At 52.2% G+C, this 25,809-nt stretch overlaps 2 protein-coding genes across 6 annotated transcripts in view; both read left to right on the top strand.

The window, feature by feature from the left end:
* MGRN1 (mahogunin ring finger 1) overlaps nt 1–21,893 on the top strand; it is a 54,399-nt gene extending 32,506 nt beyond the window's left edge. The window contains exons 6-18 of one of the 4 annotated variants that reach the window (XM_064462054.1): nt 939–1,005; nt 2,928–2,980; nt 5,161–5,208; nt 9,452–9,520; nt 11,777–11,936; nt 13,762–13,871; nt 14,800–14,865; nt 17,316–17,539; nt 18,487–18,610; nt 19,155–19,204; nt 19,882–19,985; nt 20,593–20,637; nt 21,223–21,893. In XM_064462054.1, the coding sequence (XP_064318124.1) occupies nt 939–1,005; nt 2,928–2,980; nt 5,161–5,208; nt 9,452–9,520; nt 11,777–11,936; nt 13,762–13,871; nt 14,800–14,865; nt 17,316–17,539; nt 18,487–18,610; nt 19,155–19,204; nt 19,882–19,985; nt 20,593–20,633 (1,116 nt within the window). In that variant the 3' untranslated portion in view covers nt 20,634–20,637; nt 21,223–21,893. The remainder of the gene's footprint in view (nt 1–938; nt 1,006–2,927; nt 2,981–5,160; nt 5,209–9,451; nt 9,521–11,776; nt 11,937–13,761; nt 13,872–14,799; nt 14,866–17,315; nt 17,540–18,486; nt 18,611–19,154; nt 19,205–19,881; nt 19,986–20,592; nt 20,638–21,222) is intronic. The other 3 variants (XM_064462052.1, XM_064462056.1, XM_064462053.1) reach the window with 3 other exon arrangements.
* Nucleotides 21,894–22,163: 270 nt separating this feature from the next.
* NUDT16L1 (nudix hydrolase 16 like 1) lies at nt 22,164–25,306 on the top strand. 2 transcript variants are annotated; one of them, XM_064462058.1, is made up of 3 exons: nt 22,171–22,542; nt 23,038–23,298; nt 24,248–25,306. In XM_064462058.1, the coding sequence occupies exons 1-3, from the start codon at nt 22,315–22,317 to the stop codon at nt 24,719–24,721; spliced, it is 963 nt and encodes a 320-aa protein (XP_064318128.1). In that variant the 5' UTR covers nt 22,171–22,314; the 3' UTR covers nt 24,722–25,306. The 2 variants fall into 2 exon arrangements, with proteins under 2 accessions (XP_064318129.1, XP_064318128.1); XM_064462059.1 differs by lacking the exon at nt 23,038–23,298 and having other exon boundaries at nt 22,164–22,542.
* Nucleotides 25,307–25,809: the final 503 nt, after the last annotated feature.

Below are 25,809 nucleotides of genomic sequence, written 5' to 3'. Positions count from 1 at the left end.
CTGCAAATGACGTTGGGGCTTTGGGTAAGGGGGGGAAGTCCCGGAGCATTACCTGAACAGTGTTGCAGCACTTCAAACTGAGTCTCAGTTTTCACTGGAAAACTGAAAATAGACTACCTGGAGCCCCATGGTGAAATGACATCTTTTCCTCTCTTGGCAAGAGATGAGACAGAAAAACCCAAGTCAGTAATTAAGAAAAAACACCAGAAATCTAGTATTTGAGCTGCTTCCATTCCTGGCATAGGACAGTGTTTGTAAGGTTGCGTTTTTCTTGTGTTTGTAAGATGACATGGAGCTTTTGAAGTGCTTTAATGAAGTGCAGGGCAAAGGAAGAAATTGAGTCTGTTTTCCTTGCACTCAAGTGAGATCTTAAATTTTCAGTCTCGCCAATTTAGGTCAAGGACCTGAATTTCATAACATGCCAAGAGATGAAAATCAGTCTGGTGTTTCCTTAAAGTGTATTGTGTGAGCTTGAAGTTTTACAGATTTTTCTCTATGTCTTCAAGAACTTCATACAAGAGCCAGGGTTTCTTTTGTGGTGCAGGGAGCATAATGCACACTGCTGTGCTATAACCAGTATATCCTACCATATGCAAGCAAAACTTTCCCACTACAAATCACTCAGGAGACTTTTAGGATATATGAATTAGTGAGAATTAAATACCATATAAAATTCAAATGGAGATCCTTTGCTTTGCTAGCCGTGACTGGTGTTTAGTGCCATGTCAGTGTATATATGTTGTAGTTACTCTGGTTGACTCTCTTTGAAAGTTGGTGCCTGAATTTTAAATCCTGCTCTGTTGTGTCTTTTTGAGACCAGGGACTGGGGGCCTGTCAGAAGGAGCCTTCATTCCTCTGATGTTAACACTATCTTAGATGTTGTCTTCAGGCAGGTCTGGTATGAATTGTCTAAACTCATCCGTGTTTCTTCCCCTCAGCTTAACTTTGACTTGGATCGTGGTGTGTTCCCTGTTGTCATCCGAGCAGTGGTGGATGAAGGTGATGGTAAGCATGGTGGTGTGCTCCCTTGGTCATCTTCTAGTTCTCTTTGAGGTTATGTGACTCCTTCAGGGCAGGCCTCCTTCTGCAATGATGAAACATTTTACTTGTAGCAAAGGCTTGGCAAGCCTTTCCAGAATGAAAATATTTCAGGAGTGCACCTTAACTTCCGTGTAGTAAAAGGGCCCAGCTAACCATGGGTTCTTACATAAAAACATGCTTTTAAAAAAAAGCCTATTTTTTACAGGGAAAATGGCCAGCTATTTAGTGTTGGAATAGTGTTTATGAGAACTCCTGGCTCTGCCATCAATGCCAGGCAAAAATTAGAGCAAATTACTTCCCTTCTCTTTGGGTTTTGCATTTGCAGTTTGTAAGGCAAGGAGGGAGTTGGTCTTTTTCCCCTCTTTGAGGGGTAAGTTGTCTTCATAAAAGCTGTAGCTCACTGTAAGGTGTGCCTTCCCTAGGAATGGTCAGAGAAAAATGCTTTAAAATGCTCGGGCCACTGTTCAACCAAATACAGCTTCATTCAGCAGTTCAAATTGCCCTGGTTTTTTCTGGAGGGTGCTGAATGGTTACAATAAAAGAGCATAACCTTTGATGAGAATAATATTGTTGATTATTTTTAAAACATGGTGCCATTTTGGAGAGGGAAGTCTCACTTTGCACAGTATTTTCCTTAGGGCATGTGGTTTTGGACTCCATGTGTTTGCACTCATTCTGACCATCAGCAATGAAAAGGGCAAAAGGAAGTGATATTTTCTCTAAAATTGGGGGCTGTTGTAGTCAGCAGGACCAGCATTTCACTTCTGTGTTTTGTAACATTTTGTACAAAATTTAAGAAAAATTAGAAGGGAAAAATAATCCATTGTTGATTGAATTGTTTAGTGCAGTCACTTGCTCAGTTTCTTATGTTGTAGATGTGAAAGTGCCCAGAAACTCATTGCATTATTTTACAGTCCTCCAAGCAGAGGGAAATAGAACTGGATGAACCAATTTGAAGTGTGACTAACAAAGCATAGTGCAACATAAAGGAAATTACTTCTAAAGTGCATCTATTTTTAGTGATTTCAGGCACTGTTAGTAAAATTGACATATATGTATGTTTCTTGACCATAAATATAAACCACCTTCCTCTGTTTATGGAGCTTTTGGCAAGGTGTTTGTACTTTCTAATATTGGGCATGCCTAGAAGGACCAAAAATAGAACAGGAGGCAGTATGGGAAGCATATGTTTATGCAAGTACCATGCCCAGTCTTAGCCAATAGTGTACTGTCATCTATTTTAATAACCTGGAAAGGCAATTGCTGAGGGAGCCATGAATGCTGTACAGAAACCTCTGACAGCCCCTTCTCAATGCTATTGGGTTAAGAGGGAAGCGTTGAGTTTGGAAGAGGGAAGATGTGATGCTTGTCTTTGGAGAAAAAAATCAGAGAACTGCACAGGGATGTTTCAGTGTCCAAAATTGGTATGAGCAATAAATGTTTTATAAGCATGTTGGATTAGAATGAAATAAAGTCGTAAGTACCAGGGCTGGAAGTGCTGCCAACTGCTGTTAAACCAGATGGATTTATTAATCTCTGTGATAAATTCAGGTAATTAAAAACAGGAATTTGAGGGGAGAGCAGAATCCCATTCAGCTCTTTGTTTTACTTTCCCTTTCCAACCTCTGAAAATGAAGTGGGATAAATTAAGACATGCATGTGTAGGGCCCACCACAGAGCCCAGCAGGGTTTTGTTCTTGCTCTGCAGGAGTGTGAGACAAACCAACCTGATGACAAGACAGGAAAAGTTTCAAGTTACAAAAGGAGATGAAAATACAACAGGTGGTGGTTTAGAAATTGTAAAAGGACTGAAATTCAGCTCGTGGTAGTTTCATGCTTGTGCTGTTTTCAAGGTTTAACCAGGACTGCTCTTTCTCTTTTTGCAGTGGTGGTTGAGGTGACAGGTCATGCCCATGTTCTTTTGGCTGCATTTGAAAAGGTAAACAAGTGGGTGTTTTTGTTGCTGGGGTGTTTTTTTTCTCCCCCTCCTGACCCTGTCCTTGTATATGCAAACATTTCCATGGCTTATGTATTTATATAACACTTAGCACAGTCGATTCCTGGCCTGTGACTGGGGTTCCCAAGTGCTGTTGTAGTACAAATAATTGCTTGCAGTAGCTCCTGTGCAGCCTGTAATTATCATTTGTACCTGAGCTGGTCACTCAGCTAATTGTAGCTGGTGTTTCCTGTGTAGGGAGAGGGTGTGTCTCAGTGGCTGTGATGTTTGAGGAATTGACCATGGCTGCTACTGTGCAGTTTTCCCGAACCTTGTGATCTCTTTGCAGAACTGGATTTGCTGTGTCCAGACCCTACCGCACCATTGTTTGGCCTTAGTTTACATGTAGCACCAAGCCCTTTTAAAGAATTAGAATATATCCTGCATAAAGACTTTAAGCTCCACTACTTTTTGGTGGCACGTTTGATGTAGTTGACCACTGCCTACATGGTAAGGCTAAGCCAAGCTTGTACGCACAAGCCTTGATAACAAAATCTCTTCCCATGATAACTGGACCCTGAAAACAGTTGCACGATCCATGACTGCACCATGTTGCATCTGGTTGTGGTAATGCTGCAGGCACATATCCTGGGCAAGGGATACTTGTAGTGACATGTTGAGATGCTAAGATGAGGCAAGAGATGCTGGAGCGGAGCTGGGCATGTAGAGGAGAGCAGCACAACGCTGTGCTCTTAGAAATTCCCCACTTCTAGGCTGGCACGTGGACTGACTTTTGTTTCTCAATCTGCTTGGTTCCTGCTGTATCCCTGAGCAAGTTGACAGGTCTTATTCTGTTCCTCCTAAGTGGATAATGTGGATGGTGACAAGCTGAGTCAGAAGGTATAGGAAGCACAGTCAGTCCTAAGGAAGCCTTGTGTCTGGAAGATGCTCCAAGTGTTCTAGGTTGCTTTTTTGCTGGACTTAATATGTGAAGAAAATGAGTTTTCCTGTGTTAGCAAGGCTGCTCTGAGCACTGGCTCTGTAGGTAGTCCTACTCCTGAAGTTAGAGATCTGTCAGAAATGAGATGGGCAGCTGCAGCACCCCTGGGACTAGGGCAGGGATGTTATTCTTCTAGTTTCCTCTTCCAGCTGATCTGGAAAAACAAAACACACTGGAATCCCTTAGTTGTCCAGCAGCACTTGGGAGAGGACAGTGTGGGCAGCGGGTCCTTGGGGAAGGCTGTAGTGTTTGGAGTTCCGCTGTAGATGGAAACTCCCTAGCCTTGAAAAATGAGTGATCAGTCATTTCTGAGGAGAGAAAAATAGATGAGACTACCAGCTTCCTGCATGTTACAGCCTGATTTTAAAGTATTCCATGCATGTTTGCCTTCCTCATCTGCGAGATTCACATGTGCTGCCCTGGCTATTGTTTTCATAGCTTTTTTGGTTGTAGCTAGGTTCAGATTAGGCTTTGGATCTGATAATGCTAGTGTGATTTTTGCTTATGAAGGATTGTGTCTAGTTGCTGTTTTCCAAGTATCCAAACATAATGCTGTTCCAGTAAGCCCGCCCTCTATGGTCAGGAGTAGAGATACAAACTTGCTTGGACCTGGATTTGTCCCAGCTTCCTATTCTAGCATCCCATGGCCAGCACTTGATAATAGTACCTTATAGAAAGTAGGAGAATGAACATGCATGGGTGGTGTATTAGCATGAGGGCAGAAGTGAAGCTTTGGAAATTTCTGTCTCATGAGACTGGAAAGTGGCTTGAACTGCTTCAGTTTTGGAATGAGGATTTCAAGGATTATAGGTAAATTCCACATACTGTGCAGAACTACTGAGCTCTCTGGATGCACAAAGGTGATGGCAAAATCCTCCTTAATGTTCAGGGAGCTGAATGAGGTATGCAGCAAAACTAGGAACCAACTAAAGCTGGTCAGGCCATTCCATCAATGCTGGATTATGTCCTGTGTCCAGGTCTGAGCTGAAGGACTGAAAGTGCTTCCGTTCTTTTTCTAGTCTGTGTGCGCTGTGAGAGGGACATGCTCTCTGGAGGGGCCACCCTCCCCCTGCTACCTAAAGGTAGCAGACACCAGCTCTGATCATGAGTCTGTTTTACTCTTAATTTATACACTTCAGCTATTTAATACATTTTTTTTTTTTTTTTCCCCCTGCCCCGGTAGCACGTTGATGGCAGTTTTTCTGTGAAGCCGTTAAAACAGAAGCAGATCGTAAGTACCTGTTTCCTGTCTACTGCTTGATTAAACACATTTGCTGGTGTCCCACAGGTGCCCAGCTGTATCTAGTGGGAAGCTTCAGTGTTAGTTCACTGAGAGCCTGAGATTTCACCTTGTTAGCTCTTATATCACAAACAAAGGGAGCTTGCTGCTGGCAACCCTTAACGTTGGGTGGGTTGTTGCACAGCCAGATGTGTGTTGGGGGAACAAATACGGCAGTGTGGACCTGGCAGAACAACGGTGCAGGTCTCTGTGCTTCTCTGGGAGGCAGGAACTATGTATAGATCCAGTCTTACCTATACGTTCCTGCCTTCCTGGCACTTGACATTTGAATACAAAACTGGCAGTGCCCCTAGACATACCACAGGTACTGATGCTTCCATGTCTGTATTAGGTGCAAGTAAATTAGGTTTGCATAAGAAAGCTTAAGTGCTGTATGGGTTAAGTAGCATGAAGTACATCTGTTCATTGACGCTGCCTGATCTCCTTAGGTTCTGTGTTCTGTGGTGTGGAAGGATGGATTTCTTTGCAGGCTACCCATTTCCTACCTGGAGGCTGAAAACTATTAGCTTTCCACATGTGTTTGTGTTAAGATATTAGGGGATCGTCTTCTCCCTGCACAAGCTTCCTTCTTGTGCCCAGGGTATCTCTGAAGCAGTTACAGGGACTGACACCTTTCGGCTCATCTTGCCTGTCCCCTGTGAGTATCCTAGGACTTGAGCAGTCACAGAAATGGTCTTGCTTTGAAGCTGTTGTTTATGTGCCAGACTCCACACATTAAACAGGGAAGGGAAGAAGGGAGACTGGCAAAAAGGGAAACACTGAGGATCTGTAGCCCTTTTTTAGCCCATCCTGGTGTGGTGTGATGCACAGAAGCTGTGCGCTGCCTTATCAAGATTGAAATTGCATCCAGTCTTGCATGGAGAGAAATGCATAAGCAACTGTAAACTTCTAAGATTGCCAAGAATTTCAGCTTCTGAAAGGAAATCTGGTAGTAATCCTGCTGCAAGGATCAGCTTGAAACGTCTTGGAGAAAGAGATGAGATTTTGGTGGTCGATCCCTTTACCTTTAGGTGTGTGCTGTGTTTCTGCTTTAAATGTCTTTGACTTCAGCTGCTTGTGATTGATGGCTAGGGTTTTCTGGCCTGAATTAAAAAGCCTTTTACTGCCAAGGAGGTCATTAAGTGCCTTGATTAGACACTTTTTGCTCTAAGATGTCCCCAAGTCAGAAAAGAGCCACTGAGCAGTACCAATTAATCATATATCAAAACTGCATTCGTTAATTCACTGTATGCCTCACCAGTGATGTGCAGAGACTCACAGCCTGTCCTTCAGAGTTGTTTATGCCCAGTAGGCAGCAGTATTAGCCCTCACTGCCAGAGCTTTATCTTGGTGCTAGTGGTGAGTTACTTGCCGGTCCAGCCTGACATCTCTTCTGAACCCTGTGTGTCCCAGACTGACCTGCGCTCCCTTCCTTTCCTTAGCGCTTAACTTGGCTGTGTTGCAGCATGATCTCCTGGTTAGTTGGTTGATCTGGGACCCACAAGTATTTTTAACAGAGGCAGCCAGAGTCTGTTCCGGAAAGGAGTCTATAGAGCATGCAAAGGCAGGTTTGTAGTGGGAACATCCAAAAGAGCCATGTGTCTGAAGGGAGAGCTTGTGCGCTGTGCTGGAAGAGGCTACCTGAGCACTGAGGGAGCAGAGCAGTGTGATGCCAACAGTGCCTCTTTCTTGCATATTCTTTGGATCAGAGAAGAGCATTCATGGGCTGATGAAAAGCCACTCATTTATCTTGCCTTGTGGGTTTGGGATGGGGGGATTAATTTTTTTTTCTTTTTAAAAACAGTGCTTACGTGGCTGTGGAATTTCTGAGTTGGTGTTTGGTTACTGTGCACACTAATGCAGTGTGTACCATTCTCCATTTAGCACTCTGGACTCCCCAAATGGAGGGCTGTCTTGCTGGAAGTGCTCTCTAGGGAAGTTCACACCCTACCACAGTACGGTAGCTGACTTCTGCAGTGAAACACTGTGTGCTTGTCTGTCTTTACTGGCAGAGCGTGTGACCTTCCCACTCAGTTGGTTGTGGGTACTTTTTTTTTTATTGGCAGTTTGTAAAATGTGATGCTTATATGCTCTTTCTCATGGCTTTTAAAATAGAAGGAAGCCTTGCTAGAGGAACACACAGTACCACTGAAACGGAGGTAGCATCTGCATCCATAAGAGCACAGAGCAGAGATATAGAGTATACATCTGTGATATAGCATTGCACATTCTTCCCCTTCACTGCTTTTCTTTTGCCTTCTCCTCCTTGCCACTGCCAGGATTCACAGATACCTTTTGTGTGCAACAATCTCTAAAGCTGTTTGGGAGCAGGAAGCAGCAGCTAACGAGCTGAAATGCTTTGTCCTCTCAGCTGAGATCAGTTATAATGTATGTACCGACCTAGAGAAATTCAGCATGGATGAATGCAAACAGATGGATCAGATGGACTTCGCCATTGGCTCCTGTGTGCATCAGCTGAGGCTGTATATAGCAACAGAAGCCTTTGGAAGGATGACGTGGTGCAGGATGGGTTGGTGAAGCATGAAGATTGACTGCATTGTGTATGATCATCTACACCTTATTTTCTCCTACTCCTTTAAAACCTGGAGATCTGCTCACCCTTTCCTAGTGGGACATGAGCTTCTCAGGAGTTTCAGAGGCAAGCAGTTAAAATGAATGCATACTTCTGCAGAGGGTTTGGTCTCTTTGCTTTGAGCTGACCACTTCTGCACTCACTGTTGCTCATCATGGTCCTCCAAGGAGTCAGGATGCTGTAATAAGACTGTCTTTGAAATGTCAAGTTACAAAAGGACATCTCCCACAGAATTGTTCCCAAACTTCCTGGGTGAGTTGTGAGCCGCTGCAGAGGATTTTGCTCAGCAGTCCAACAGCTGACCTCATTGCCATGAAATGCAAGCCTAGAACAGATTGTCTGGAAGCTGCATGCTGAGTTAAATGGGGAGACTCTGGAATTAGTTTGCTAAATCTGCTGCGTCCCAGCTCAGAGCATTTCTAAACTGGCAAACAGGCTGGATATAACTAGCTCCTGCCCCCATCTTGGCATGTGATGTCTTCTGCAGCACTGAAATCCCATGGCAAAGCCACTGCTTTTCTGAGCACCTGGCTGGACAAAAGGAGAGGAGAGAGGCCAATTACACATGGAAATGCCAAAAGCCGTGGATTGACAAGCAGTTGAAGCACTGGGTTCCTCATTGGCTCAGCTTCACTGCATGGTGTCAACTGGACAGTTACTGAAGATGGCAAGAAAGCGTTTCTTTCCCCTATTTGCAAGATGTGTCAATCTGATACCTTGCAACCCCTTCACCATTTTACCTGTTGCAGGGTTTTATGTAGAGGAACATGCCCTGCTCTGGGGAAGCTTGTGTGTCCCAAATCTCAGGGGACGAGTATCTTTGTGCATCCTTGTAGAGTCCACTCCTCACAGCTGTAAGTGTCTCATGCTGAACTTCCTGGATAAGCTAGGGAACAGGGCAGAACACCTCACAGTGCAGAGGGGGCTTGCCTTGCTGGGACTTACTCTCAGCCTTTCTTGCCTCAGTGCTTTAATTCAGCTGCTCAGCAGAGTTTGCAGGCAGCTGCCAGTGTTTGCATGAAGGCATGGCTCTGAGGAGTTTGTCCTAGGTTTGGGGCTGTGAGCAACTTCCCCTGTGCCTAGAGTGCTTTCTGCCACCACACACCCCAATTTAAAGATGCCACCAAGGGCCTGGAGGTGATAGTAAACAACACGGCACTAATGTCCCTCAAGTGCTTCACATGCTAAGAGAGATGGTTTGTCTGTCTTCAGTAGCTTGACCTCATGCTCCCAGGTGATGAACAGAAATGTGCTGCCATTGATGTGCCAGTAACATGTACATGTTTCCTCTTGATCTCTGAGACAAGCAGAGTACTTGTTTTTTAGATGATTTTGATAATGAGAAAAGTTGTCAGTTGGGCTCCCTGCTCAGACCAAATGGGATGGGCACCAGTTTTTGAGCAAGGAGATACTTATTCTCCCAGCTATCCTTTGCAGTATTTCTGTGTTGTGTTTGTTTTGTTTTGTTTTTTTAATGTGGCTGTAGGGGAGCTGGCTGCCGTGGGTGTAACATGGGCATTTTGACACAGGGAGGGAGGAGAGATGATCACAAAGCAGCAATGACAGAGCAGCTGACACTCCAACTGTTGTCTTCTTCCCTAGGTTGACCGGGTGAGCTATCTGCTTCAGGAGATCTATGGCATTGAGAACAAAAACAACCAAGAGACCAAGGTAAAGGTGCTTGGGAGGCTTCTGTTCCCCGAGCTGTGGGTTTCCAGCCTGCACCTTCTGCTTTTGAGCTTAACTATGGGGCTTGGCAGCGCCATGTGGAGTTGCTTCCCAGAATGACTGTCAAGTCTGTGTGCAGGCACTGAAGAAGCCCAGGGATGGCGGGTTCTCACTGTTCTAAGGCCCAACCAATCAGTGGAGTTGTGCTGAGATAATTTTAGATAGCATGAGGCTCTTGAGAATATTCCCAGAGGCAGGAATTACTGGGAGAGAAGGGTATCAGTGTCCCATGGGGCAGAACACTAATCATTAGGGCTTGTAGAGACAGTGGGCCAGTGTGAGCTGCAACTCTTGGTGCCTTGAGGCTGCTGGCCAGTCTAGGTCCTTCCCAGTCTGCACTGCCAAGAGTATATACATATTTTTTCTCTTTGGTTCTAAGTGAGCATTGCCTCCCAGGCTCCTCTGAAATCTTCCCTCTGGTGCCAACACCGTCTCACTGCCTCTCTACAGTCAAGGAAGTGGTGCCCAGTGTGTCTGTGCTTTTCTCCTGTGCCTCCTTCATTGTTTCTTGTTTGTTGGGGGCAGAGGTTTGATATTTCTTAATGGGGGGATTGCATGTTCCCATAGCATTGCAGGGAACTGAGCTCACTAGGGCTTGCCAGTGTCCAGAGAGCAGACTGCATCCCCCAGCAAGAGGGATGCTTGCTTTAGCCTTCTGTAGAGCTGCCCTTTGCTGCCACCTGGGCTGCAGAGGGTGCCAAGGGCTGGCCTCAGGATCAGACTACTCTGGTGTGGGTAGTGTGTGATTTGCAAACAGAGGAGTAGCCAAAGAGCAAGACAAGCAGGATTTCCTCTCCAAGCAATGTAGTGTCCTGCCTAAAGCATCCTGTGATCTCTGTCTGCCTGTGCCAACAGGTAGCTCCTAAAGAGGCAGGAGGGAGAAGTCTTATCAAAGATTTTTCTTGCACAGGATCTCTAAGAGGATTGAAATCTTCTGTTTGGGTCCTCCAGGGTCTTGTGATGATTCTCTTGATCCAGCAATCACATATTTGTGACCCATCAGACAAGTGGTGCAGGGCCATTTTTGTTCTTCCTAGTATACTTAGTAAACTGTATGAATGGGAATGCAAAAATGCCCTCCCTACCTCCCAAAATAGATGAGGAGTGTGTGTGATGGGGCAGACAGGCTTGCAGCCTTTTGCTGACGTAGTCAGCAGGCTGGGTGTGGATGTGGCAGCAGCAGATGCTGTATATTGCAGTTTACACCAAGATTGCCCATGGTCTGGCATGTGTTAGCCCTGGTGACCAAAGTGGCCTTGTGAAGTGGGAACAGGCAAAGGTGGAGGGTGGCTCATGTTGGGTTATCAGTTTGGTGGGCTCTGGCATAACTTCTATGGCATTGGTGAGGAGACTATGGGCTTCTTGGGTGTCAGGGAGAGAGTTCTTGTGGTTGGAGAGTGGGTTTCTCCTCCCAGCAACAGCTTGCTTGGTGGCTCTAATCCAATTTGTGGTGCTCTGAGTGACAGAAAGTCTAGTGTGATGCATGTTCATGTTAAATGGGTTCACACTGACCTTCTTACCAGGGTAGCTGTGAGCAGGTGTGCATCCCAGGCTGGTTCTCCTGCAGCTGCATCAAACCTTATGCCAGCACAGGAGACTGGTAAAGATGATGTGGCAGGAGAACCACTCACTCCATCACTTCTTCAGAGGGACTGTCGAAACTGGGATAGACATGGCTGAAATGCCTCCTTCTGTCCAGCCCGAGGACAGCCTGACCTGCTGCCTGCCACAGGCAGGAAGCAGCTTTTGGGGCTGCTCTCCCTCCGTGGACACAGGGCAGAAAGGCTGGACTGCCAAAGAGCCTGCTTCCCTGCTGACCCTGGGAGCCACGAGGCTGGCAGGCAGGAGCTTGTTCTTGGTCCCCCTCAGCTGAGGGGATCCCTGCCCCAAAGGGGCTCCCCTCTGCACACAGCCTAGCTCTGGAGAGGGACAGCTATGCTGTGAATTCACAGTACAGTGCCGTGGTCTCTGGCCTTCAGTGAGCTCAGAACAGAGCCCTGAGAGGAAGGAGTGTCCATAGCAGGGGCTGTGTGGGCTGGAGCTTGCTGTCCTTGAGAAACCCCCACTGAGAGCTGCAGAAAGAGGATGTCAGCTCTCTCATAGACTTTTGGGTGGGAAATTTCCCCAGGCTCCAGAGTCTCTTGGCAGTTTGACTTGGTTCTTTCCATTCACATGCCAATGTCTTGCCTCTCATTGCAGCCTTCAGATGACGAGAACAGCGACAACAGTAATGAGTGTGTGGTTTGCCTGTCAGACCTCCGTGACACCCTCATTCTGCCCTGCAGACACCTCTGTCTGTGCAATTCCTGTGCTGACACCCTGCGCTACCAGGCCAACAACTGCCCCATCTGCAGGCTGCGTGAGTATGTGCCCAGGAAACAAGGGCATCTTTGTTCCTCCTGGGCTCCTGTTAAGTCAGTGCAGGCTGTGAGAGGGAAGAAGTATTTTATATACCCCACCCCAAGGCTCAGCATCAAACATGTGGCTGGTCTCACTGGCATCTGGAGATTCCTGGCACCTAAAATAACTGTCCTCAAACAGGCAAGGATGAGAGCACATGAGAGAGTGACCCTTTGTCCAGAGCCTCCCTGGCCACTTGCCCTCTCCCTGGGGTGGATCTGAAGGTGTAGGTGCTCTGAGCCACGCCATGTAGGCAGTTCTTGTGTTTTGGTGAAGAAGATGGAAAATCCCCCAAAGGATGGGATGTAGAATCTTTACTCTGAGAGTACCTCAATAAGAGAGCAGCCAGCCTCACCAGAGGACTATCCAATTTGCATGATTCTCCCCCCCCCCCCCCCCCAACAACCTTACCTTGACTTCACTAGGGAGTCAGAGATGAGATAACATTCAGATTGGAATACTTTGCTTTGCCAGAAGAGTTAGGAGGGTCTGCTTAACCCCTGGGTTGCTCAGCTCCCAAAAGATGGAAAAAATGAAATACATGTTCTGACACTCAGGCAGCACTTGCTGAATTCCATCGTCTTTTCTCAAAAGCACAGAGGCATAGGAGTCTCTTGAGAAAATGCCTGTGTTTTTGTTGGAATAGACAGATCATGTGTGTTACCCTGTGCTTGGTCTCTGAGGTATTTGGTGGTTTCTAATTGATACTTCTCAGGAAAAGGAAAAAAGAGCCTAAGACAGATGTTTGGCCTCAGAAATTAAGTCTATAAACAGTTCAAACTTGGCAAAGATGCAGTAACCAAAAGTAAGATTTTATCAGAGGAAGTGCCAGACAGCTTTGACTATAAGTAGCACAACTTAAAGCACAGGAACAGCACTACCTCATCTGCATGCTGCAGCAGAGTACTTGTTTGGAAGGTGCCCCCATGTCAGACTTTCTGGGAACCTGCTTCTGGGGAGTGCAGAGGCAGTGAAGATAGATCTGTACCTCTGTCCTCTGGCTCTAGACTGATCTTGCAAGCAGCTGGGTGCAACAAGAAATGCCTGGGTTTTTCCTTACGTACAAGCAAGTTCTTACAGCTGCATCAGAACAGTTGTCTGGCTCATTCATATGTGCTCTTGGCACGGAAGAACTAACAATATTAAAGATCTGCAGATAGAAAATAGGGCTGTGGGCAAAGACTGGATATCAAAGCTGTTGTGGTGGGAGGACTAAGGGATCACTGTGCTGGAGACAGGAGTTCACCCACTAACCCTCTGGCTGGGTTTGCAGCTGTTGCAGAGCCTGTCACCACCATGGTGCTGGCCAGTGAGTGAGCAGATGATGGCAGGAGCAGTGCTTCCAGTGCCAGCTGGACCCCAGGGCTGAGACTTGTGGGGTTGGAATTAACCCAAAGTGGTTTTGCGTGAAGCCCCCCACCATTCTGTAGCTTGCAGTGTGCTGCCCGAGGCTAAGCTTATGTTTTTCTTACTGTATTGTATGGTATTAGGCCTGAATCACTTTGTACATGACTGTACTGGGGCAAGCAGCACCTGTTCTCTGCAAGGGCTACATGTACCCAGACTTTTCAGGCCAGCAGATCCCTTCCCAAAATAGACTGATCAGCTAGAAGTTAGACCCTAGTGCTTGGCTTTGGTGTGCTCCGTGGTCCTGCTCCCCCTGCACACAGGGAGCTTCCCTGTGCCGACTGCCTGTCTGCAGTGAGCTGAGTAGCTCCAGCACACATCTGGCATGGCCTGGTCCTGTTTGGCCACACGGTCACCTGCCTGCTGTTCTCTCCTAGCCTTCCGTGCCCTGCTGCAGATCCGGGCTGTGAGGAAGAAGCCGGGGGCTCTGTCGCCAGTGTCATTCAGCCCTGTCTTGGCACAGAGTGTTGACCATGACGAGCACTCTGTAAGTACCTCGCAACCCTGTGTACAAAGCCTGGGCGCTGGTCTCAGCCTGAGCAGGCAGCTTGCATGTGCATGAGTTGCTCAGCCTGATGGCTTGTGTCCCTGGGACCTCAGGAGGCACACTCAAGCCTTGGAGCGGGGTCTTCCTGAACAGTGCAGCCTCTCTTGTCAACCTTGCTAGACAGCCAGGATCTCTCCTCTCAAGGATTAGTAATACAATTGGTTTTAGCCAAGTGCTCTCTGTCTTTTGGAGGTAACAAATCCACAGAAACCTAAGTCTGAGAAAGTTTCTCAGGGCCTGTCCCAGCAGACTCTGGGCATGACAGGGTGGGAGCTGGGAAAATGGGGGGGTGTTACAGTTTGACTTGCACACACATCTGTGTGGCAGCATGCTCTAATGAAATGCCCCTGGCATCGGGGTTCCTAGCACGGTAGCAGAAAGGCCTCTTTGTGCCGGTCTCCCTGAGGGATCGGGATCTCGGCATGCAGCTGAGCGAGCGTGAGATGGAAAGTGTGTGGTGCTGGTGGCCTTGCAGCCCGGTCACATGTCCCTTTGTGGTGAGGGCAGAAGCTCATTGCCTGAGCAGTGCTGTTGCACAGCTGGATCTGGCGAGACACATGAGATCAGAGTGAGGGGAAGGAGATCTGCATATAGATTATCTTACAGATTTTTCAGGAGAACAGAAAGATATTGTCACAGGAAAAAGCCTGGTTTTATCCGTCTGTCCTCTGCAGCATTGTATCCCTGCTGTCTTCAACTGGGGCTAAGAAATAGGGCAGGGGAGAAACCCCAAGGATTGTTGTGAAGCAGAGCATTCTGTGTACATGAAGCAGGTGTCACCTGGAGCGAAGTGAGGAGATACTGTATGTCTCTTTGTGTCACTAACCTCAAGAAACAACTTCTTTAAAACATGGTTTTCTCTTGACAGTGTCCCTTTAAACCCCTTAAAGTGAGCACTGTCTCCCTGCCCAACAGGAAACCTAGAAGGGAAACAGTAAGTGGACTTGGTTGTATTTGGCTCCTACGGCAATTCTTTGCCAGTGGTGTCACTAGCACGTGGAAGTGTTACACATGCGAGGGCTTGCTAACACGCTGGGTTTGACTCATGCCTCTGCACAGGCTGCAACACTCCATGTACCGCCTTCATGTTAGAGGTGAGATGCTCACACCCTGCACGGATGATCACTAACCTCCCTGGTTTGTGTGCAGAGAAATAAGCAAGATGGAAGCAGCTTGCCACAGGGGTCTGACACTGATTCTCAGGGCCTGGCCCCAGGTCCTGAGCCTGGCTGCTTTATAGTTCCTGGTCAGGACATTTTCATAGATTTGTAGGACTGTGGGCAAGCTGCTGTCCCCTTGGCTCACCCAAAAGTGTCCTTGCACTTGTCTCATCCCCTTGGCAGTTTGGCGTGGGCACATGCTGTTGTGTTTTCCACCCTGGTGCTGGGATGTACAGGTAGACAAATAGGCACAGCTGGACCAGGTCTTGCATTCAGGAACACTGGCTGCAATGGGCTGTTTTGCCATTTACAGAAACAGGAAGGGTGGAGCTTGTTTCGTTGTGGACTCTCTGAGCTGGTCCCAGGCCCTGAAGGGTCTGTTTGTGTCCCCTTTGTGCACTCCCATCATATGCAGCTACAGCTGTCCTTGGTAACAGGGAGGCTGCAGTTTTCTTTTGCTTAAGCTGGCCTAGATGCTCAGCCTTATGAGGAATGTGGCTTGCCATGCTTGTCAGGTCTGGAGAAAACCTGAGGCTGGGTTCAGGTAATGAGGCTATTGCAAGTTTGGCATGACCCTGGCTCTCTGCAAGCCTCCTGCAGTGACTAGCAGTACTCCTGCTGCAGCAGTGGGCTCTATGGGTGGTGTAGTGGCAAGTGTTCCAGGAGACAGCAGTGTCTCTTAGGGTTGTCTGAAAGCTCAGTAACTTGCAGCGAGGGTGTTGTAGCCATTGGCTGAGAAATCCTCCTCTAGCCTCTTAGCTGTGCTGCAGAACCTGAGCTTTCACCACAGTGAACCAAAATGAGCAGCCTTTCAACCCTCAATCCTTGGTCTTTACAGCCAGGAGAAAATGTCCCAAATATGAGTCAGGGAGACAAACCCCCCTGGCTTTTATGTCCACAAAATAACACTTCCGAGCTGATGCCTGGAAATGATGTTTTCATGGAGATGGCTTTTGGTCCCACTGCCTACAGGTGGCAGCAACTGTGAACCGATTCCTTGCTCAGCTGACTTTGTTATCTTGCAATCACCAGCTGTGGTCTTCAATGTAAGCTCATAACCATCACAAGAGCAATACTTATGGAATGTGTGTTGATGCTTGACCCCAGGTTTCACTTGTTCTTTCCTCCCTGTCAGATCTAGCTCCTTCTGTGACCACAAGTAAGTCAGTTCAGCGATCAACTCACACCAGATTAATGGCTGGGTTGGAACAGGTTGTTGGGCCGGCTCATCTGAAGCTGTGTGATTGGGAGATCAGGCACAGAGAAGCTATGGGAGTTCATGGCAGGCTTAGCAGTAGCATGCCATCTTAGGTACAACATAGAACCACCTCCCTGAGGATACAGGACTCAAACAGCTCAATTTAATGTAAGCCTGGACTGCTGCAGTCTTGCCTCTTTGCAGCAGGCTGGGCTGAGCTGCCTGTGGCCTACTGGGTTGTAGCATAAACCCTGTTTGTCTCTGATTCCACAGGATCTTTATAAGCAGGAGGATTTTTTGAGTTAAACCAGCATTGGTTTAATGGCTTTGTATGGGTTCCTTTGACTGGCAACTTAGTGAGTTATAGAGGGAATTGGTGCAGTTTTGCGCTCCTCCATTCTATGATCCCTTTTCTACCTTTTAGCAGAGGTGACTATGCAGAGAGCCATCATTAGCAGCTGAGAGAACTGAGACCATGGGAGAAGTGGAAGTGATGTAGGCTTTGGGGACCAGCTCTCAGCTGGTGCACACATGCTCTCTTCCTTTGACTCTCTCTTAGTGACACTGATAGTGCTGCGAAACAGCTGCGTGTACCAGGGCTGGAAGCACGCATGGGGTGAAGGGTCTCTAAACCATCGGGGGAACTTTTAGGAGGAAAAACCAATATATTTTATAGCAGCTTTGTTAGGAACCTGCTTTCTCATCCTCCTTGTCTTGCTCTTGACAGAGCTCCCTAGTATGGCAGGGGAGCTGCCGAGCCATGTTCTGGCTTGCTGAGATACCCAGTCTCTCAGGCATTGCTCTGGAAACTTGCCTGGACTATCAGTGTTACAGCCCAAAGGGGAAAGTGTGGCTGTTGCAGGGGAAGGAGGCTGAGGCTCTCTGGAGAGGTGGCTGTGAGGATGGGCTGCTTGGGAGTGCAGTGTGGGAGGTGCAGAGCTGGGTTGCAGCAGGGCCTCCCCTTAATAGGGGTGCTTCCAGGCTGGTGAGAGTTTCTTAACATGCCCCTCTCTTTCTTGCCCACAGAGCTCTGACAACGTCCCTCCAGGCTATGAGCCCATTTCCTTGCTGGAAGCGCTGAATGGCCTTCGCTCTGTTTCCCCCTCCATCCCATCGGCTCCTCTGTATGATGAAATCAACTACTCTGGCATGGTGGATGGGATGCCACCTGCGAGCCGACCACTTGTTGGGATGGACAGAGCCGTGGAGAGTGGCCACCAAAAGGGCAAGCGCAGCAAGTCTCCAGATAGGTCAGCATGGGGATGGAGGGGTCCGCTCCTCTTGCAAGCCCTGAGGGCTTGAGGCCACATGCAGGACCAGCCAGGAAGAGGGCTCTGGCTGGTCCCATCGCTGGTATCACTAACTCAGAATTTTAGGAGGCCAGTGGGTACTTACGCCAGTAAGAGAACTGGGACACAGCTCCTGTGTTCAGCCTGAGCTGACTGGCTTATGTCTCGTGAGGGCTGGCTTTGTCACCAAAAGAAAGAGGATTTTTAACAAGGAGATTTTATCCAATGGATGGAAATGTCTCCTTTCCAACACAGTCAGTCCCTCAGTTTGCATTTGACATCCAAACCTTGTTGGATTTCAGCTTTGCTTGGAGTTCCCCCAGAACAAAAGAATGGGGAGAGAAGTGACCTGAATTTCAGAGCACAAAATGCTGAGTGATATTCTTTAGTTGTTGTCTGAAGCCTCTTCCAGTGGCCTTGTGATGGAGGATGTAGGTGTGGGTGCTGTGGAGTGGGCACCCCACTGCAGGTGCCCTCATGTGTCCCTTGTGGGGCCATACAGGTGGGATCAGACTGGGTTTGTTCCTGGCACTCCTCGCTGTGCTCCATTCCAAATTTCCCCCAGGGAAGGGAGCCCCTGAAGGTGTGAGGAGCAGTGTGGGTCCTGGGCCTCTTGCTTTCCACGCAAAGGCTGATTTGTCCAAGTTGTGTTACTGTGCTGAAGGTCTGCACTGCTTGGCTCTGTCCCAGAAACTCTGCTGCTGCTATTCTCCATGTAGCTGATATTGGAGGGTCCTGCTGAATTTAGCCCAATAATTTGAGCTCCTGCTCATGCATGTTGGCCTATGCTACTGGTGGAGGGACAGGGCAGGGGTAGTGACAACTTAGGCTGCTGCCACCAAATCAGCCAGGGCCTGTGGTGCTGGCGGCACTGCAGCTCCTTGCAAATGGAGTTTCTTTTGCCACAGCACACTACGGTCTCCCTCATCCCCGATCCACGAGGAGGATGAAGAGAAGCTCTCTGAGGACTCTGACTCACAGCCAGCACTGAGCGGGGGTGAGCTGGTCCTGAGAGAGACCAGCTCTCCAGAAGTAAGTGTGCTCTGCTGGGGAGCTGCTCTGAGCCAGAGCTCTTCTGGTGGGGCTTCTTCTGGGACATGAGATATGCCTCATGAAGGGCCTTCACTTCCTGAGTGACAGGGTAAAGATGAGCTTGTTAGCATGAGTAGCCCAGAGCCAACTGTCTCAGCTGCCTTTCATTATTCGTAGGGCTCCACAGGGAAGGGCATAGCTGCACCCTCTGCCCCTAACTCCTCTTTGGGAGCTGGGCATTGGAAGGTCACTTGGCTGGAGCCATGTCAGAGTTGACTTCCCCCCAGCTTCCTGTGTGAGCCCAGCAGTGTTTGGGGCAGAGGTGGAAGCTGGGCCTTGCTTGGCTTCCAGCACCCACTGCCTTTGCCTGTAAAACCCCTCCATCCCAGCCCATGGTGCCACAGCACTGGTGGGTGGCCACTTGCTCGCTCCCTGAAAAGAGTCCTGGCCCTGAGCACAGCTCTGTGGATAAAGCCAGAACAGGAGACAAGTGCAAGCAAAGGCCTCCAGCCCACAGAAGTAACCTGTGCTGTTCTTCTTACAGAGTATGACAGGGGAAGAGATCGAGGAGGCCTCATCCCTGCAGCAGGGTAGGTGTGCACTCGGCCGTGGGGGCAGCCAGACCTTGTCTTGGTGTCCAGCTCCGCTGTGGGGGGTTGGGGGGACAGCTGGGGAATGAACATACAAGTTCAGAAACATCCGCTCCACAAAGTCCATCTCTGAGCTGCTGTGCTTCACTGGGGAAAGGTGCCACGGCCTCTTCTGGGAAATGGGGGAGCAAAATCAATGAGTCTCCATGGTTTATTTGTCAAGCATCTCTCCTTGCTGTGAGCTCTACACAAGTAGAGCTTTCCATGCCATGGGCTGTCTCCCTGTCTCCTCACACACCTGAGGGGGAGATGGTCGCGTGTACTGCTGTGGTCCTGCTGAGAGCATGACCAGGGTACTGGGCATGCAGCATGTGCCCCATGTCTTTGGGATGGGTCTCTGGTGCTCAGTCAGCACCCAGAGGGCATGAGGACAAGGTGAGAAAGGAGTGCTGGGTGCATTTTGGGGCATGAGCCTACATATGAAGATGTAGTAGATGTAGTAGATGAAGATGCCCTTTGGCACTGTGACCTGGGCCAGTCTGACAGGCTCTCCTGAGATCTCTGCGGGGCTTGGGGGCCCCAGGGAGCTTCCTCACATGGAAGATCTCAACCTGTCCTCCTGGCCCCCTGCGGAGCTGGTCTGGGGACTGAGGGGCTGCGCTCTTGGCTGGTTCTAGGTAGCCGCCCACCCTCCGTCGAAGATGTTCTGCAGGATGGCAGCTGCGGCGAGCACAGGAGCCTGACGCAGTCAGAGAGCGACCCTCCGGTAGACGTCTACCTGCCAGGTAATGGCTGCGCTGTTGAGGTCAGAGGGGTCCTGGGGGTTTGTGGGCTGTGTGCCTGCCTGCAGGCAGCCTCCCCAGCTGGGGCAGCGTGCTGCAGCCTTGGGATGAGACAAACACACCTGCCCAGAGCATGGCTCCCGCTTCCTTCCAGTGGGCAGAGTGAGCTGGGGGCGAGGGGGGCTAACACAGAGGTAACTTGCCCTCCCCTTCTCTCTCCTCCCTCACCCTTTTGTCTCTGTCCTTCCCCTTCTTCTCTCTGGGCTGTGGCAGCTCCGTGGCACAGTTTATGTGACAGTGGCCTCCCATGCCTGCCCCCGAACCATGCTCCTGCTTTTGGCTGTGGGAGAGGAACCATCTGGGCTGGCTTCTGGGAGGCTGAGCTAGCACAGGGTGCAGTGGGTACCCCCTGCTGTGGGATTGTGTCATGGTGGGGAGGGCTGAGGGGTGCCATGCTTTGCTGGCAAGTGCGGCCGTGGGATGCTGTGCTGTCCTCACCCCCGACTGTTGTCATTGCAGCCTGTTTTCTGTAGAGTCGCAGTCTGTTCTGAGTACCTCTCTAATGTCTCCTTCCCTCTCTGTCTGCCTTCCTCCCTCCTGTCTTGGGCAGCACTGGGTCCCGATTCCTGCTCTATTGGTATAGAGGAGTAAGCTGGTACGTCTTCCTGTTGTTCTTGTGCATTGCTGTTTTGTGGGGCAGCAGAACCCCTCCTGGGAAGGCTGGCAGCCAGGCGAGAGCAGGGATGGGACTGATCCTGGCCATCAGGCAGGGAAGGAGAGGGCAGCAAACCAACTAGCCTGCACTACTGGCTCTGTTCTGGCTCCATTTCCATTCCTGGGGGTCCCTGCTGTCCCTGAGTGCCAGGACTCTAGGCAGGGCTGCCCTTCCCCACCAGCTTCTCTTGGGCTCCTGGGTGAGGCTCTGCTGCCTGGTGGGCACCATGAACAGCCAGGGCCATGCTGGTTTCTGCCAGGCTGGTGGCAGAGTGTGTCCCCTTCGTCTCTGGTGTCCCACTCCTGGTGTTTGCTGAACCTGCATTAGCAGGTGCAGAGGGGAGAGAGCTTGCGGGCTCCAGCCCTGTCTCCTGTGGCCAGCCTAGGGTCGGAGGGGATGGGGGAGGTGCTGGGCTCCCTGGCCCGTTCTGCCCTCTCTCCAGGGCTGAGCACCTTGCCTGGGCTCTCAGACTGACCCCAGCCAGGACTGGGACCGTTGGGGCTGAACCCCTTTCTCCTCACTCAGGCTCATCTGACTTCACCAAGATGCTCCCTGGCCGTGGCACCAGCAGCCCCACGCAGCCCCTTCTCTTCGAGCAGATGCGTCTTCATCTGGAGGACGAGCAGAGCCTCTCGTGAGCAGGGCTGGACCTCCCTGTCTCTGCCACCGGACCCCAGACCCCACACACGGCCTGTCACCCCTCCCCAGCAGGGCTGGCTGGTGCTCACCACCCTGGGGGACCCAGTGTGTGTGGCACATTGCACCCCGATGTCAGCCCAGCTTGGCTTTTTTCTGTTTAAAAGACGTGCATGTTTTCTGCCGGCTACGGCAAAGGGGTTGTGGGTAGGGGCTGGTGTTGTGTTTTTACGTGGGGTGGGGATTTTGGGGTTAAAAATCAGCAGATGAAGGACACTACTGTTGTATATTTTGTACACACGGAGCACAGCCCTTTGCTGTCACTACCCCTGTACATAGCTGCGGCCCTCCCTGGCTGCCCTGGCCCTGCTCTGGGCTCCACAGGGTGGGGGGCATGGGGGTCAGCCTGGTCCCACCCTGTGGAGCCCTGCCTGTGCCGTGTGCCTTGTTCTGCTATTATGGTGGGGCCGGGGCAAGCCCATTCCCCTCCCCCCCCCCCCCCTTCCCCTTCTTCCCCTTCTTCCCCCTCTATGTTTGTAGTAATAAACCCGTGGAGCACCCACGCGAGTCCGTGCTTTGGGGGCGGGGTCAGGGCGCCGAGGGGCGGGGTCAGGGCGCCGAGGGGCGGGGTCAGGGCGCCGAGGGGCGGGGTCAGGGCGCCGAGGGGCGGGGTCAGGGCGCCGAGGGGCGGGGCCGCGACAGGTCCTATTAGCCTCGCCCGCCCCCTTCCCGGCGTGCTCTTCGGTGCGCCCACCTTTGATCTGATTGGCCGTAAACTCCGCAGGCCGTTGCTTAATGCGGCGAGTGACGCGGACGGCGTCGCCCGCTCCCATTAGGCGTCCGGCTCCCCTGCCGAGTGCTCATTGGGCGCCGCGGAGCGCGGCGCACCGCCGCTGGTTCTTGCTGGCGGTCGGTTCCGCCTTCCTCGTCGCCGGCGCGCGTGCGCGGAGCGGACTCCCAGGGCGGGCGGCGAGGAAGGCGATGGCGGCCATGGGGGCGATGGCGGCCATGGGGACGCTGCCGGCGGGTGCGGGGGCGCTGCCGCCGCTGCCGACGCTGGGGGTACCGGGAGTGCCCGAGCTGAAGCCGCTGACGCGGTACGAGGCGATGCGGCTGGGCCCGGGCTGGAGCCACTCCTGCCACGCCATGCTGTACGCGCCCAACCCAGGGATGCTCTTCGGCCGCATCCCGCTGCGCTACGCCGTGCTGGTGAGGGGGCGGGCGGGGGGCCGGGACACGGCGGGGGAACACCGGGGGCACGGGGACGGGGCCAGGCGGGGCGGGCGGGCCCTCGGGCTGGGGCGGGCCGCGGGCTGCGGGGGAGGCGGGCTGAGGGCAGGCGGGCGGGCCCAGCTGGGCGGCGGCGGCGGCGGCGGCGCTCCGGTGGTTCCCGTGCAGGGCGGTAGCTTCAGGCGTGGCCGTAAGCGGCGGAGGGCTCGACCCCCAGGTGGGAGCCCCCCGCCTGACCCCCGGCTGTGCGGCCGGGGCGGCCCCGCCGCGGCGAGCGCTCGGAAACGGTGTCGGTGAACGGTCCTGGATGCGCTGGAGCTGGTAGAGCCGCGCCGGCGGCGGCCGAGAGGCCTCCCCGTGTCCCTCCGCCTCTGCGGAGGCCTCCGTGGCGCCGGGCTGGGGCGCCCGCGCCTCCCTTCGCCCCCCTCCGGGGGCTCCGCCGTGCCCCATTAACACCATGCGCCTCTATTGCAGATGCAGATGCGATTTGACGGACTGCTGGGCTTTCCCGGGGGGTTCGTGGATCGCCGTTACTGGTCCCTGGAGGACGGTCTGAATCGGGTGCTGGGCTTGGGTTTGGGCTGTGTGCGCCTGACGGAAGCTGACTATCTGTGCTCGCACCTGACAGAGGGGCCACATCGCGTGGTGGCACACTTCTACGCCAGGCAGCTGACCCTGGAGGAGCTGCATACCATCGAGATCAGCGCGGTGCATTCCCGAGACCACGGGCTGGAGGTGGGACATCCAGGGAGGGGGTGTGTAGAGCTCTGAGCGTTAGGCGCAGGGAAGATGAAGCTTCCCTCCTAGGTCTGCTGGGCTGCCGTTGCTCGTAGCCCAGCGGGGGAATGCACCGCATGTAGAGCTGCTGTCGGCGAGTGCCGTGCACCGCCGCGTAGCGCTGGCATTAGGAGGTCTGGCTGTTGGCTGGGGTTGTGTCTCGGGCTCTGGAGCGTAGCGAGCTCAAGCTCTGGCCTTTCCCGGCGACCACCTGTGTAGGGAAGAGCCCTATTTACCCGCTCAGCCTCAAGATGTGGGTGAGGTCCGTCTCGCATCCGGTGGGCATCTCCCCCTGCCCTGGGCTGAGTAACCTGGACCGGAATCGTGACCCTCGGTGCGGTGATGTGTTGCTTTAACCCGAGTTCTCCCCAGCTTGCATGGAGGCAGTGCGGGAGGCAGCCTTCCTCCTGGGTAGCTGGGCCCGGCTGATCCCTGGAGCAGAGCGCAAGCGCTAGGTCTCCCCGTGCGCCTGCAAGGCGCTCGGTGGGTTTTGGCAGCTGCATGAACGGAGGCTGTTGGCCCCGAGTTGTGGCGTGGTTGAGGGGATGTGTGGGTAAGCTGTGGTGTCCCCAGGCAGGGCAGGGTGTGGAGGGGGAAGCGGGGCTCCCCATAGCAGCCTGGGACAGCGGGATCCCCCCAAAGGGGCAGGAGGGGGAATGGAGCTAGGGCTGGGCTGTGCAGGTAGAGTGGAGGCCTGGCAGGGCACAGGGAGGAGCTGTACAGGGGTTTCAGCCAGGCTGGGGCAGGCAGACAAGGGCAGGCAGGGGTCAGGGCAGGATCTGGCAGCTGGGGCAGGGCAGGCCTGGGCCGTGGGCTGGCAGGGTGCTGGGGTGAGGGTGTGGGGGCAGAGGGTGGGGGGGACGGTACTGCCATGGCCTGTGCTGAGCTGCGCTTCATGCTGTTGCAGGTGATGGGCATGGTCCGTGTCCCCCTCTATACCCAGAAGGACCGCATGGGCGGGCTGCCCAATTTCCTGGGCAACTCCTTCGTCGGAACCGCCAAATTCCAGCTGCTCTTTGCCCTGAAGATCTTGAATATGGTGCCGGAGGAGAAGCTGGCAGAGGCGGTGGCTGCCACCCAGAAGCCAAAGAAGCCGGCCATCGACCAGGCAGCAGGGGCGACAGGGAACATGCCTGCAGCTAAGCCAGTGAACGAGGTGGTGGCGCCTGCTAAAACAGGCAACGAATTGGCAGAAAGGGCAGAGAACCAGGCAGCTGCACAGGCAGGGGCCGAGGCAGTGGAGCAGCCAGTGGCTGGGCTGGAGAGCGGGGCCGTGGCGGAGCAGCCAGCAGCTGTGCCAGTGGCTGAGGCAGTGGAGCAGCCGGCAGGGCTGGGGGCAGACGCTGTGGTGGAGCAGCCGGTGGCTGAGCCAATGGAGTGACGGCACCCTGTTTGTGCTTGATTAAAAGTGGGTGAGACTAGAGACTTTCTTCTAACTTTCCGACCCGTCGCTGGCTGCAGTTGCTGCCCACGCAATTCCACTGCCCAGCCGGGGGGGATTTGGGTTTGTCTGAAGCAGGGGAAAGCTATGTATTTTTATGGCCATTAAACTCTAGCGAGCTTCCCAGATCAACCTGCACAGTCCCCTGCAGAGAGTTCACGTGCTTACGTGAGGGCGCTGAAGCCTTAGAATTATGCTTTGATTTCAGGGACGCGCTGCTGCTGTCAGGTCCCAGTTTCATTTTTAAGGAACAAAACGTCTTATTTTTTAAATGCCCCGTGTTGACTTCGACGCAGCTGTGTTTGCAGCAGACACAGCTGAAGAATGGGGCTGCTGGTCAAGCGCCTCTGCCAGTGTTGGAAGGGCTCCCCTCCGCTGGCGCAGTGCAGCCGGGCTCCTGCTCGGGGTGCCGGTGCAACGGGGCAGCGTGCCGTGAATTCCCTCTGGGGCGTGGGGGAGTGCTCATGTGGGTTTCTACCCAGAGATCTGTGGGAGCAGGAAAGTGGAATAAATGGCTTTGCTGAACACTTCGCAGTCAGGATCGTTCTTGACTGTCAGCACAGACCCAGAGATTTGGGGGTGCAGGGGCTGGGGCAGAGCCAGTCAGTTCCACAGCAGAGGGGGCTTCACCCCCTGCTCCCTGCTGGACCGTGACAGGGTGAGCTGGAGGCGCAGGGGAAGGGCAGGCCCAGAGCAACAGACGGTAGCCCTTCTCAGTGGGGGGATGCAGGGGCAGAGGAGGCTGTCTCAGGAGGATGTCCCACTGCAAACTGTTAAGCTTTTGCTGCTGGCTTACTCCAGAACGGTTTGTGCACCCAAGGGCTTCAGGCAGGGCCCTGGGAGAAGCTGGCTGTGCTGCTGCAGGTGTCAGAGCAGCCGTTGGGCACTGGCTGTGCCTGTGGGGTGTTTGTCCTGTCCATAACGCAGGAGTGCCTGCTCTGAGCTGCCCCCTGGCCTGGGGCAGCAGCAGCTCCTGGCCAGAGCCACCCCTAGTGCAGAGGGCCTGTGGGCACCCTGCATCCTCACAG

This window comes from Phalacrocorax carbo, chromosome 10 (genome assembly GCF_963921805.1).
Source record: "Phalacrocorax carbo chromosome 10, bPhaCar2.1, whole genome shotgun sequence".
Lineage (NCBI taxonomy): Eukaryota > Metazoa > Chordata > Aves > Suliformes > Phalacrocoracidae > Phalacrocorax > Phalacrocorax carbo.
The sequence above is the reverse complement of the archived record's forward strand: the minus strand, read 5'-3'. Positions and strand labels throughout refer to the sequence as shown.